Source organism: Agelaius tricolor, unplaced genomic scaffold (assembly GCF_023055355.1).
Source record: "Agelaius tricolor isolate 1412-34295 unplaced genomic scaffold, bAgeTri1.0.p SCAF_18, whole genome shotgun sequence".
Lineage (NCBI taxonomy): Eukaryota > Metazoa > Chordata > Aves > Passeriformes > Icteridae > Agelaius > Agelaius tricolor.
The window spans coordinates 5,047,481-5,060,504 of NW_027269278.1; the positions used below are offsets into that span (position 1 = coordinate 5,047,481).

Below are 13,024 nucleotides of genomic sequence, written 5' to 3' on the forward strand. Positions count from 1 at the left end.
CATTTTCAAACTGTTTAGAGGTTACTTCAGTGCAATTAAACTAATTCCAGAACTGAAACACAGCAGTTTGAGGACTGCTAGCCATGAGGTGCAGAGAGGGAGGGCATTCCTAAAGCATTTACCAATTTTCTCCTGTGTCCTAAGCAGATTTTTGGGTGATGTATGTGAAGGACTTTGCTTACCCAGAGATCAAAGGAGCAGCCCCCTGCAGGATCCATTGAACCACAGGAAGTCATTCCACATACAAAATGCTGTGTGCATTAGAAACAGCCAGACAAGAATCGCTTTTACAAGATTTTGCAATGGAAGACAACTAATTCACAGGAGTTTTAGAGACTTTATTTATGTATAAACAATTTAAACACTTTGCCATAAATTATCTTTGCCTGTCTCTAGTCTTTGCTTAGCAGCAAATTAAAATTAATATAAAAACTCAATGAACAATTCATACATGTATATTACAAAAAAGTTCTTGTACCAAAGTTCTTATTAGACTTTTTTTTTTCTTTTTTTTTTTTGTGGTGACCGTAATGTGATTGTCTCAGTTTCTCGACCAAACAAACACACTAATAATTTTTAAATCTGAAACAGTGATTGTGCCTTCTGGCTGATGTATGTACAGGGTGATCTGACGTGGTGCCCATTTGCAATAGTGTAACACAATGCCCACAGCTCTACTGGAACTGATACCAACAAACTACTGAATCTAAACAGACTACACCCTGTAACTGTGTTATACTGTCCACAATGGAAATCTTCAAAGACAAACAGAGTATGAAATTTATCTGTAGTGATTTATAGCCACCGTTTTGAATGTAACTTTACACTCTGCCCTCTTTGAATAAGTTAAGCTTCAGGCCAGACAAGTGGAGGGTCAGAGTGCAAGTGTGGTTTTGTTACTTTTAAATATATTTTCCTTTCCTATTTCCAGTGCGCTCTCACTTGCATTTCATTTGTCCTCCATTCGCTACACACAAATCACCCCAAAGTCATGTTTTAAATGCATCTGTATTTTGCTTTAAATGAAAACCTCTTGGATATTTATCAAACAAGCAGTCTGAATCATCTGTGTTTCATCAGCTGGTTAGTGAAAGTGGCCCACTTGGATTTCTTAGTTTGCTCACGTGTGAATGGAGTGAGGTAATACAATACGAGGCCTTCTTTTTGTTTTTCTTTAGACCCAGAACAAGTGGGTAATATTTCAGGGGTACTTTTTAATTTGTACGGTTAAGAGTTTTCAGTCTGGCTTTAGTCCACTTCAGGATGTGGTTTTTAATCACTTGAACAGTAGCATTTAACTCAAAAAATATGAGCTTTTTTGCCACTTACTATCCCAGAGTAGCTCAGCCTAGTGCCCCCATTTAGGTCTTCATCTCCTTAGGAGAGGAGATAACAGTTATGACTACTGATTCATCCAGCAAAGGATGACAGCAGGTTAATTTGTTACCTCTTTCCCATTTCATTCTGTCTTAAAAACTGGATGTTGCTGCTACTGTCTGCTAGCTCTGGGTACTGCTCCACGGGCAGGACATAATATCCCTCGTAACCTTGAACCCTTCCCGTGCTGAGGAGCTGCTGCCTCTCTCCGTCTGTCCATACGCGGCTGCCCTCGCGTCCGTCCCGCGCCTTCTGCTGCTCCTTGGCCCAGGCTGCGGCCAGGGCTCGCTGCCGAGCCTGCTCCAGCACCCTGGCCTTCTCCTCGTCCAGCGTGTCGGCGCTCAGCCCGTAGCGGATGTTGATCAGCAGCGTGGAATGCTGGAACTCAACGTTCGTAAACCTTCGAGTCCTGCCGCTGACGAGGAGCGTGGGCTGCGACACGGTGACGTTGATGCCGCTGTCCAGCACCTTCCTCCCGCTGGTCATGGCCAGGGTGACCAGGTCGCTGTCGGCCGAGCCCACCTTCACAAAGTAGTGGGTGTCCTTGCCCTCGATGCTGTAGTGCATCTTCTCCAGGTAGTGAGCGCCGTTCAGGACCGAGGCGATCTTCCTGCTGTCGTCCGTGGCGATGCTGGAAACACCGGTGGTGACACGGCCTTCCTTCACGGCAAACATGATTCCTTTCCCCACGATGGGAGTGCTTGTGGCAAACCAGTGGCCTGCTTTTTCTCTAATTTTGGCATGTAATCGTTTAGATATGACCTGTCCCTCCAGAGCCATGAAAGCCTGGTTGTGTCGTTCTGTCGTCTGCTGCACTCCTGTAATTAGCTGGGGAAAGCAGAACAGAACAAAAAAAAAACACCAAAGAAGATGCAGGTCTGAACATACTCATTTCAGAGACCAATAATGAGCTTTGCTTTGCTTTTTTAAAGGAAAGACAGGCAAAGAAAAATTCTACACTTCGAAAGACCACCCTCAGTTATCCATCCATCCATCCATCCATCCATCCATCCATCCATCCATCCATCCACGATTCCATCCATCCATCCATCCATCCATCCATCCATCCATCCATCCATCCATCATTTTATACATTATTCCATCCATCCATCCATCCATCCATCCATCCATCCATCCATCCATCCATCCACCCACGATTCCATCCATCCATCCATCCATCATTCCATCCCTCCATCCATCCATCCATCCATCCATCCATCATTTTATACATTATTCCATCCATCCATCCATCCATCCATCCATCCATCCATCCATCCATCCACCCACGATTCCATCCATCCATGATTCCATTGATCCATCATTCCATCCCTCCATCCATCCATCCACATCTTGTTCAGAATCAAGTAAATACTCATTCAGCAAATCATTTTTGCCATCTGTAAGACCAAATAAAGTACTTATCATTCTCAGTAGCATATATGCACTACACATTTCAATTTTGGCCAATCATATAATGCCCAGTAGAAGAATAAGAAAGGCCCAAGTCTGGCACAATTTTAATCAGAGCTGAAAACAAATAGAATCCAATGTATTTAAAAGGTGGCACTTAACTCGTGGACACTTTTCCCAGAGATTTCAACCAGTAAATATAACTAAAAGGCTTATGAATATAAGCTTTTTTGTACATAGATGAAATTTGGGCCCAAAAGCACCAAAGCAATTCCTGAAGAGGGGGTTTAGACTCTCAAATGACTTGGAAGCCTGGGAAAGTGGTAAGTTTAGGTTTATATGATTATTTTTGTTGTATTACCACAAAGATGAAATAAGCCTAGCAAAGAGTATGATTGGAATTGGCCTAGTACTCTTCTGAGGTTTATTAAATGGGCTGGAATTTATTATGAAAGTTAAACCCATATACTGTTCACCATTAACCTGACAAGTACGAACACTGTAACTGAGGTTAAATGGAATAGCAAATCAAAACCTCTAACTAGAAAAATGACAAAAAAATGGTAAGAAAACCTCTTGCAGGGTGAGAAGTAGAACCCTTTTTTACCAGTAAAACAAGTACCAACCTAAGTTTATTGGAACACATTATTAGGATGGTTTTACCAAAGGTACAACAGATGATAAATTACCCTGACAAAGTCTCCCTTTGTCATTGCTAATCAAGTTAATCGAGTTACAACTTGTTAATCAAGGAATAACTCAATAAAAGACAAACTAATGACACTGTAATTATGATAACAACGAAGGCTGGCAAGAAAGGCATATGTTCATTAGTATAAAATGTAGCTATACTCACTTCACTTTACACTGAATTAAATGCCTTGGCCTTCTGCTGTAACTACAGAAGAGCCAGTGATTCTATCCTTAGAGTGGGGCAAATTTATAAAAAAAAAAGTAATTTAATCTTTCTGCCTACCTGTCCATTTTCACATGCTTGACTCTCAGACAGCTCGTATGGTGGTGACACAAAGTACATTTTTGCTCTAGGGAAACCAGGAATGATGTTGCTAAGCTGAAATCCAAACATCACCAACCAGCTCTTGACATCTGAAATTTGAAAGAAAGCACTTAAGTGAGTAATACATGTGTTTAACAAATAGAGAAAATAAGAAAATTAGGAAATCCATCTTTGACATCCTCAATTTCAAGTAGCAACTGAAGTCACAATTTTTATTATTGTGTGCAACTTTACAGTACTGTAGCAATCCACTATGAAAAGGTACAGGAAACACTGCATTAAATTTACCCTAAATAAATCATCAGGGATATACCAGCTCTTTCATTATTTTCCATTAGAGCACATGAATTATCCAAATATTTTACAGTTTACAGTACTTGTTCCATCTCTGACACCTTCTGATATGGCTACTATATGTAACCTATAAATTGTATTGTATAATGATATATTATTAGGTTAACACTCTAAAAACATCTGCAAAAGTCCTTTGGGGAAAGATATGGCTTCTCTTCTATGTCCTACTTCCATCAGCTGTCATCAGGTCTCAGGAGGCTCCATTAAAAGCAGTGAGAAGCTAGATTTGTAAATCACATGTCTAAATTTAGGCAACAAAAATATCCTCCCCATCCCTCCAGGGAAAGTAGGAGCTGTGTGAGAGTGTTACAGCTCAGCTCTGAGGTGAGCCTCAGCAAGTTCCAGATGTGGGATCAACCACAAAAACTCTATCCTCAGATCTAGCTGTAAAAGCTAAGAAACTAAGTTAATAACAGTAATTCTCACTCTGCGGGTATTAAGAACTAATTATGTATTTTAGTTATCCAAATGATAACTCTTTTAACAAAAAAAGAATCCATTACCCCATTTTACATTTCCTGTTTCCTAAATTCATGATAATTTTTGCTTAAAAATCTCTCCTGTCTTTCCCAGTGGCCATCTCTCCTTGCTGGCCTACACTGGCTCCACTTCTGTGAGCTGAGCTGTTGCAAAGCCTGTCTTCCCCAGAAGTATCTTTTTTCTTAGCCATTTTGACTCTAAAATGAGTAGTAAAATACTCTGCCTCTATGAGGTATCTATACCATCTCCCATCACACAGTGCCTCCTGTATTTTTCATGAACCCTTGGACAGCACAGGGTTACTGCTCCTCATAAGGCTTCAATTTTATTTTATGGTAAAATGGTATCTCCTGAACAGTTCACTTCAGCTGCTCCAATTCCACAGAAACCAGGGCAGGACCTATATACAAAACAGTTGCAATTTTGCTGAGCTAATGTGCTTTGCAGCACTGCATTTGCTACAGGAATTTGTTTTCAGCAAAACCTGTGAATAAACTCCTGTGTCAGGGGTTAACAGTAAGAATGGACTGCAGGGAAAGAGTTTTTGGTGTTCTGTTTTGTTCTCTTTTTTTTTTTTTCACTATGACAACAAAGGTGACACCATAATCACTTTTTGTCTAAGATAATCTGTTCAGTCCTACAGCAAAAAATATTTGCATCACTGATGAAGTATTTTTACAGAGTACAAGGTGTGTGGTGTCCCTAAATGCAATTTATCTTATTCGATTTCATCCAGTGGATAGATTAAATAAATACAATTTCAGAATGTAGAAAAGCATAGTAAGATGATGTTGAAAATCAAAATCAAAGGGTAGTGGATGAAAATAGGACTTTTGTTGAATTTACGAGAACGAGGTAATTTTAGTCACCAGTATTTTCACACTATCAGATACAAATCACATTATTTCCTAATTGCAAAGTTGCTCCACTAGAACCTCTGGTGTGTTACACCTACTATTAGGTTGCAAAGTACTAATGAAACATGCTGTGATTTTCTTTGAAGGAAGTGCACACTTTTCTTGAAATTCAAATTACTCCTAAAATTAAGATAATTCCTTTTAAAAATGGTATCACTACTCTAATTATTGTGTACTGCATATTCAATTCTGAAAAAAAAAGCTTTTCCTGAGGACATATTAATTACCTTTCCTTTTAGAAACTGCCAGCAGCTAGTTCAAGTACTGTGTGATGTTACTAAGTGAAAAATTATTCCTAATTAAGAAAGGGTTACAAGTTTTACCCAATTCTAACATATGTGATCAAAACTACTTTTGTTTCTCAGCTCTACAAAATCCATAACATTTATTAGTCTTTCAGGATGAAATAATCTTAAAAAACATCAAGGATTTAATTTTAAAGACTAAAGACTGTTTGCATATTAAAAGTTAAATGGGGAAAAGAGGCCTAATTAAATCCATTCTTGGTGCTAATTCTTAATGTGCCCATGAGCTCAGACTGTAGTTAATTTTGAAAGTAGACCTGAAAGAAAAAGATCTGAACAGTTCTGGTTTGTGATTCTGAACCAACCTGCCAGTGATTCCTATACATGACTTCACTTTTCTTGGGACAGAGTTAGAATGAACACTTCTTTTTACTAGTACTGGTAGTAGTTCAACAGGAAGAGCACTATGGCTGTGCTGAAATTTTCTATTCACGCAAACTTATATTTATTTTTTCCCTTCATAATTCATCATGGCTTCTCTCTCAGAGCCCTTTGTTCAGGGAAGAGCAGTACCAAGGAATCAGAAATAGCCACTTCTTTTCGTAGCCAAAAGAAGAAAATGGCCCGAACTTGATGTGAGGATTGAGCAAAGGGCTCGTAAGGAGAAGCTGGGTTTCCTTCCCAAATCAGCTTCCAAGCTGTAGTGTTATGCATTATAAATGTGAAGAAGTCTCACCTGTTACATAATTCTTTAGATCCAGTTCATTGCTGAGAGGGTTGTTACTCTTGAACATGTACAGATTGAAAGGAGAGGGTTCTTTGCCAATATTTTTCCACATGGTGTAATCAGGAGATGTCCAGCGCCCAGCCAGGACATCGTAGTCCCTTTGGGTAAAATGCACGAGTTTGGTTAAAGGATCATAGAGCCCTCCATGGAACCCAATGACCAGCTGGAAATCTGGGTTGGAGTCATAATAGATCTCCCCATAGGCCGTGTACTGGAGCTGCTTGATCATGAGGCCATTGATGCTGAACACAGCTAACGGAGTGCCTGTGTTATCAGAGGCCACGTAATACTCTTCCCCATTGCTGCTCTCCATTGCAAAGAGGTGCCCTTGCAGATCGTAGTACAAAGAGGTAATTTCAGAGTTGGAATGATTGTAGACATGAGTTACCCTTGTTGGATTGTGAAGATCAGCATAAAAGTACTGCAGATGATGCCCCAGGTTGGTCTTGCAGGAAGCCCTTCGGCCCAGTCCGTCGTAGCGGTACTGAACACTCCACCCATTGGCTTTGTTGTAAGCTCTGGTCAGGAGCCCTTTGGAGTTGTACTCAAACACATCTGCACCCCGCTGCCACAGGAACCCATCATCATCAATCTTGTAGGGGATGTCACCCAGGCGCGTGATCCTGTCCCTGAGGTCGTAGCGCAGCGGCATCAGTCGGACGCTGTTCCCAGGATTCAGGAGGTGCAGGTTCCCGTTCAGGTCGTAGCTGTAGCGCCACGTGGGCCTGTCGTTGACTGCCACGCTCTGCAGCTGCCCATCTCCATCATAGTCATAGGTGTACTTGGTGGTGTTGGCATAGGGACCGAGTTTGAGCTCTCTTTTGGTCACCCTTCCCATGCTGTCGTACTGCACGGTCATCCAGTACATCAGGGACCGGAACATTTCGTACTGCACTTCCTTAATGCGCCCATGGGTGTCAAAGTGCTTGCTCAGTGTCATAACCGCCGTGGTGATAATTTGGTTAATATCGTAATAAATAACTCCAAATTTGCCAAAATGCTCGACTTTGCCAGAAATCTCATCGTAACGGTAAAGGTCAACTGGAAGAGGCGTCTCACTAATGATGGGTTTGATGCTTGCGATTCGGAAGCTGTTGTCATGATATGTATAATCAAACCTTGCATTGACCATTCCTTCTTCAGAGAACCTGTAGATTTGTTTGTCAACAAGAGGACCAATTTTCCTATAGCGAATCGTACAAGAAAACCCTCCACTTTGTAAATTTACCATTTTTAAGACACCTGTAGTTTCGTCGTACCCAAAAGTAACCGCCGTGCTGTCATAAACAATTTCAGACAGCTTGGACAGCTTTCCATACTTGTAGAAGACTTGACGGCCGGTACCTAAAAACGATGTTTTCAGAATCCTGCCGTCGTCGCTGTAATCAAAAATGACGGAGGCGTTGCTCTCGGGGGGGTTGTAGATGTTCCTGATGTAGCCCACGGAGGTGTGGGTGGACATGCTGTGCCGGGCCACGCTGGGCATGGTGACGGCGTGCAGGCGCTCCGAGGAGTCGAACTCGAAGATGTACTGGCGCTGGCTCTGCAGCAGCAGCACCATCGACTGCAGGGGAAACAACAACAAAGCTATCAGCATGTGGCCCGAGAGAGGGAGCTGAAGAAAAGTTTACTGGAGAGGCACTAATGTAAAATGAGTACAAAGAGCATCAGATACATTAGTCAGGGGCACAGAGCTGCTCAGGAATATTGTCAGGTTGCCAGATGAGAGGATCTGCTCCTTGGAAATCAATAGGCTGACACTCCAGAGAAATTGTAGGTTAGCAACCTGTGAGCTGTCCTCCCTGTAGGAGGACTTTTTTTTATTTTCCTTTTTTTTTCCTGAGGGATGCAGAGGAGTTAGATAAATAACTTGATTTATCTTTCTGCCAGCAGTTGTAATTCACAACTGTTACTGTGAAATATGTGAGAAACTAAGCAGAGAACATCAGCTCTGGTTAACTTGGAACAACAAGAAGGGAAAGGGAAAACAATATGCAGTTTTGCAGTATTTAAGACACTTTTATGACTGAAGTGTGCTAATTAGGCTAAGTATGCACAACCATACTTTCATTTAATAAGTAACAATTAGAGATGAATTACCTATTTCTACATGAACCTTTTGTCAGGTTTAGTCATGCATTTTTGGGCTTAATTAAGCACAATACATTGTGTTAATTTACTGCCATTCTATGGCAGGAAAATATCAAAAGACAGAAACATGAACAAAATATTTCCCATTAAGAATTAGTCATATTCAGCTGACTAAATGAAAAATAAGGAATTTTGAGACCAGGGATGGCTAAGAGCTGGGATACACCAAAATAAGGAATTTTGAGACCAGGGATGGCTAAGAGCTGGGATACACCAAAATAAGGAATTTTGAGACCAGGGATGGCTAACAGCTAGGATACACCAAAATAAGGAATTTTGAGACCAGGGATGACTAACAGCTGGCATACACCAAATCTTAGCTAGCGGGTGTGTGTGATTTATGTGCCATGAAGCCAAACAGAACTTTGTGTCCTTCCAGCTTGTGCCAGGAGGTGACACTGTCACAGACATATTTTCTGAAAAATCCTTTCGTTAGGATCTTTTCTCCTCCTCAGCTTCTCCATGTTTTGCTGCTTTGGAATATGATTTGGAGAACTGCTTATCCAGAATGTGAAATTGTTTTTACTTAATGACCAATGACAGCCTCCTGTGTTGAGGCTGTGAGCAGTCACAAGATTTTATCATCATTCCATTCCATTCCATTCCATTCCATTCCATTCCATTCCATTCCATTCCATTCCATTCCATTCCATTCCTAGCCTTCTGATGAAATCTTTTCTTCTATTCTTTTAGTATAGTTTTAACATATCATTTTCTTTTAATATAATATCTATCATAAAATAATAAATCAGCCTTCCAAAAGTCAAGATTCCCATCTCTTCCCTCACCCTGGGACCCCTGAGAACACAATCACACAACACCACCTACGTTTTCCAGGTAGGTGTAGCTCCACACTTTGCCGTCGGCGAACATGCGCGACACGATCCTGCCCTGCTTGTCGATGTCGGTCCTCTCGCTCATGGCCCCGCGCTGCAGCCCGGCCAGGCGCCCGTTGAGGAAGTAGGAGACGTTGACGGCGGCCAGGCCGCTGCTGGGCAGCCAGAGGAAGGGCCGGCCCAGCTGGTCGTAGATGATGCGCAGGGTGAACTTGCGGTGGTCGTCGTAGATCTTCTCGGTGCGGATGTTGCGGTCGTAGTCGATGGACAGCAAGTTCCTGCCGTGCACCTGCGCCAGGGAAGGAGGCTGAGCTCAGCCAGAGCTGGGCACACCCAGCTTACAGCGGGGAAAGGGGATGCCTTTGTAGTATCATGGCATCAAAGCCCATCTGCCCAGTAAACCTTGGAAGGTCCTACCCTAGGAGTTGCATTTAGGGGATGCAGGGTAATGGCCTGCGGACTTTAGCAGAAATTAACAGGGTTTAACTCTTGTTTAAGGCCTTGAAGGCCTTCAGTTTAGGTAATCCTATATTTCTTAGATGGTGGTAAGGATTACAGGGGATATAGGAAGGAGGATGACGGACATGGTGGTTAAGATGGCAATTATAATGCTGGTTGGCTTGTTAGTGCATCATTGTTTTATGTGGTTTGTGGTGTAAAACAGGGAAATCCTGTGAGAAGTGTAGGGCTCCTGTCAACTGGCTTTTGCCTTCTATTTGGTGGTATATATTGAAATAATTTGGGGTCTTACTGGGGTATTTCCCATCTCACTGCACTATAAGAGGTGATATCCTACAGTAAAATCCATTATGTTCAGAACAGACAGACATTCTGCACATCGAGGTCTTAAAGTTCAGAGAAACAAATTATTTTGCATGGAATATTTTTCTATCTATTCTATTTTTCTATTTTTATGTTATGGTCAGAACAGACAGACATTCTCCACACTGAGGTCTTAAAGTGCAGAGAAACAAATTATTTTGCCTGGAATATTTTTCTACCTGTTCTATTTTTCTATTTTCTACTATTTTTCTTTTGTTTTTTTACTTCCACCATAAATTTTTTTTTGCCTTTCCCCCTACAATCGCTCTAAGAACAACAGAAGAAATTTTGATGTCTTTATTGAGGTTTAGCCACTTCTATAATTGCAACACCCTGCTTAGAAATCATTAATTTATTGTTTTCTTCATTTACTTTCCAAATATTCAATAGACCCCTCACTTGGGATGGGCTTAAAAATCCTGATCATACTGGCTGGGAAAGATGGATTTCGAGTGTGGAAAACAAAGGTGCTAAATAATTAGGTTAAATATTTTTCTTCCCCTTGCTCTCCTTTTTTTTGTTATAATTTTCATTCAAAGTACAGCATGAAGTGTTTCAGTGGCAGATTTATTTATTTATTTATTTAAAATAAAAAAGCAAAACAGAGGCAAAGGGGAATAAGAATGCCAAATGGGGATGCTTCTAGGGAGAGTGTTATAATGAGAGATATATAAATATATTCACTGGGGGGTAAGCTAACGAATTCAGGTTAATGCTGGAATTTGATAGAGCTTCTTAAGTAATTTAATTGTAGATGTGTCATTAATAAAGTAGAAGTTTTAAAATTAGATATAATTTCAGAGCAATGACTACTTTAACAGTATTCATCAATTTCTGGGAATTTGTTCTTTAGCTTATATTTTACAGTGGCTTTGATAATGCAACATTTCCTCTTATCCAAAATTAAACTGTACATCAAACAATATGTAAATTAACCCTGAGCCTTTCTTGAGGATATAAAAATTATTCTGAGATATGTTCACCGGCAGGGGTAAACCCAATTCCCACCCCAACCAACTCAGTAGAAATTCAGTTATACAGACACATTTAAAATTAATACAGTTTCGTGTTTGTAAAGAAATAATTATTTCAAATTATTGCTCATTATCCTAATTTTTTCCATTAATGAAATTAATCTCTTTAACAGTTTGCATTTCCTCAGTGGGCAATTACTAGGGAAAAAAAAGCTCTTTTCTGTAGGTTTTCCCAAAGGTTATCCCAGCAACAACTTGCCCTGTGATTCACAGAAAAGACAGAGTATTTTTCTTAAAACACCTTGGGGCAAAACAAGTCATATTCTGCTTTCCCATTGCAATGAAAATAAAGCCAGGGAAGCCAAACTCAGCATCAGTAGTTTCTCAGCTGGTTACTCTTGTTTTGTAGGATCAACCCTGATGGCAGATACATTTAAAAAAAAACCCTTTTCATGAGCAGAAGAGAGCTTTGACCTCTCAAAAACATTTAGCTGTAGAATTAAAGGGTTAGTGTATGACTGAAATAGCCCAATTTCTTAAGGGTAAGTAGATTTTCTAAAAAGAAAAAAAATGTCTTTCAGAAAGATTATGAATTGAATTTTAGCTTTGGGGGTTTTGTTTGTTTAGGTTTTTTGTAACTTCTGAAGCTTCATAAATCAGTCAGGATTTCTGGGTTTTGCTCCCTCCATTACAGTAACTGCAATAGCAATCTGCACAAAGGAAAGTCTGACTGCAGGTATCCTCTCTTTTCTCAAAAACATTTTAACAGTTATTTGGTTTTGCCATAGAAAACAAAATTATTAGGTTTTTAAAAATGATTACACACACAAGAGCCATGCACACACACAAATATCACTTGGAGATGCACACACAAACATCACCTGCTTGGATAATTCAGTACCTTCATTTGCATTTGTAAAATGAGTAAAACCAGAGACTGTAATTGCAGTATCATATTAATTATATAGGAACCCAAACAGGCTGATAATTCCCACCCTGAGAACACTGAGAGCAGTCCCAAGTATCACAACTGCACATTACTTGACTTTCTCTTTTGTTCACTAATCTGGTTTTCCCTTGGCTGCTGCTGAAGTGGCCGTAGGGACGAGCCCTTTGTGACCTGGAAAGGTTTGGCCACAGGAATCACTTCCAGGATGCTGCTCCATAATCAAAACTCTTCAGACAGCAATCTCAGCAGGACTTGATCTGAAACTACAGCCAGACACTGAAGTGTGGTGCATCACACAGCAGCACACAGTGAGTGGGGCAAGATAAAGGTGCAGTCCCTTTCTCAGGTTGCTGAAATGTGCCCAGGCAGGTGTGCAGATTCCAACAGGTGTGGCTGGGATGTGCCTAAAGCAGGGAGGGCAGAGCCTGGGCTCAGGCAGCACCACTGCCTGAGGGCTCATACAACCAGCCAACACTTTGGGTTGGGAGTCACCTGTGAATCACCCAGAACAGCCCCTCTGCACTGAGCAGGGACATCTTCAGCTGGACCAGCTGTGCAGAGCCCTGCCAACCTCACCCTCAGTGCTTCCAGGAATGGGGCCCCTACCACTGCTCTGGGCACCCTGCGCCAGTGCCTCAACCACATCACCATAAAAAGCTTCTGTATCACTACTTTAAATCTACCCTCTTTTAGATAAAGCTGCC

At 41.0% G+C, this 13,024-nt stretch overlaps 1 protein-coding gene across 17 annotated transcripts in view; it reads right to left on the reverse strand.

The window, feature by feature from the left end:
* Positions 1–317: 317 nt before the first annotated feature.
* The window catches only part of TENM2 (teneurin transmembrane protein 2), an 883,055-nt gene continuing 870,348 nt past the window's right edge, over positions 318–13,024 (reverse strand). For all 17 annotated transcript variants that reach the window (XM_071443114.1, XM_071443122.1, XM_071443121.1 and 14 more), the window contains 4 exons: positions 9,568–9,864; positions 6,538–8,152; positions 3,764–3,894; positions 318–2,205 (listed from right to left, as the gene is read on the reverse strand). In XM_071443114.1, coding sequence (XP_071299215.1) covers positions 1,444–2,205; positions 3,764–3,894; positions 6,538–8,152; positions 9,568–9,864 — 2,805 coding nt within the window. In that variant the 3' untranslated portion in view covers positions 318–1,443. The remainder of the gene's footprint in view (positions 2,206–3,763; positions 3,895–6,537; positions 8,153–9,567; positions 9,865–13,024) is intronic.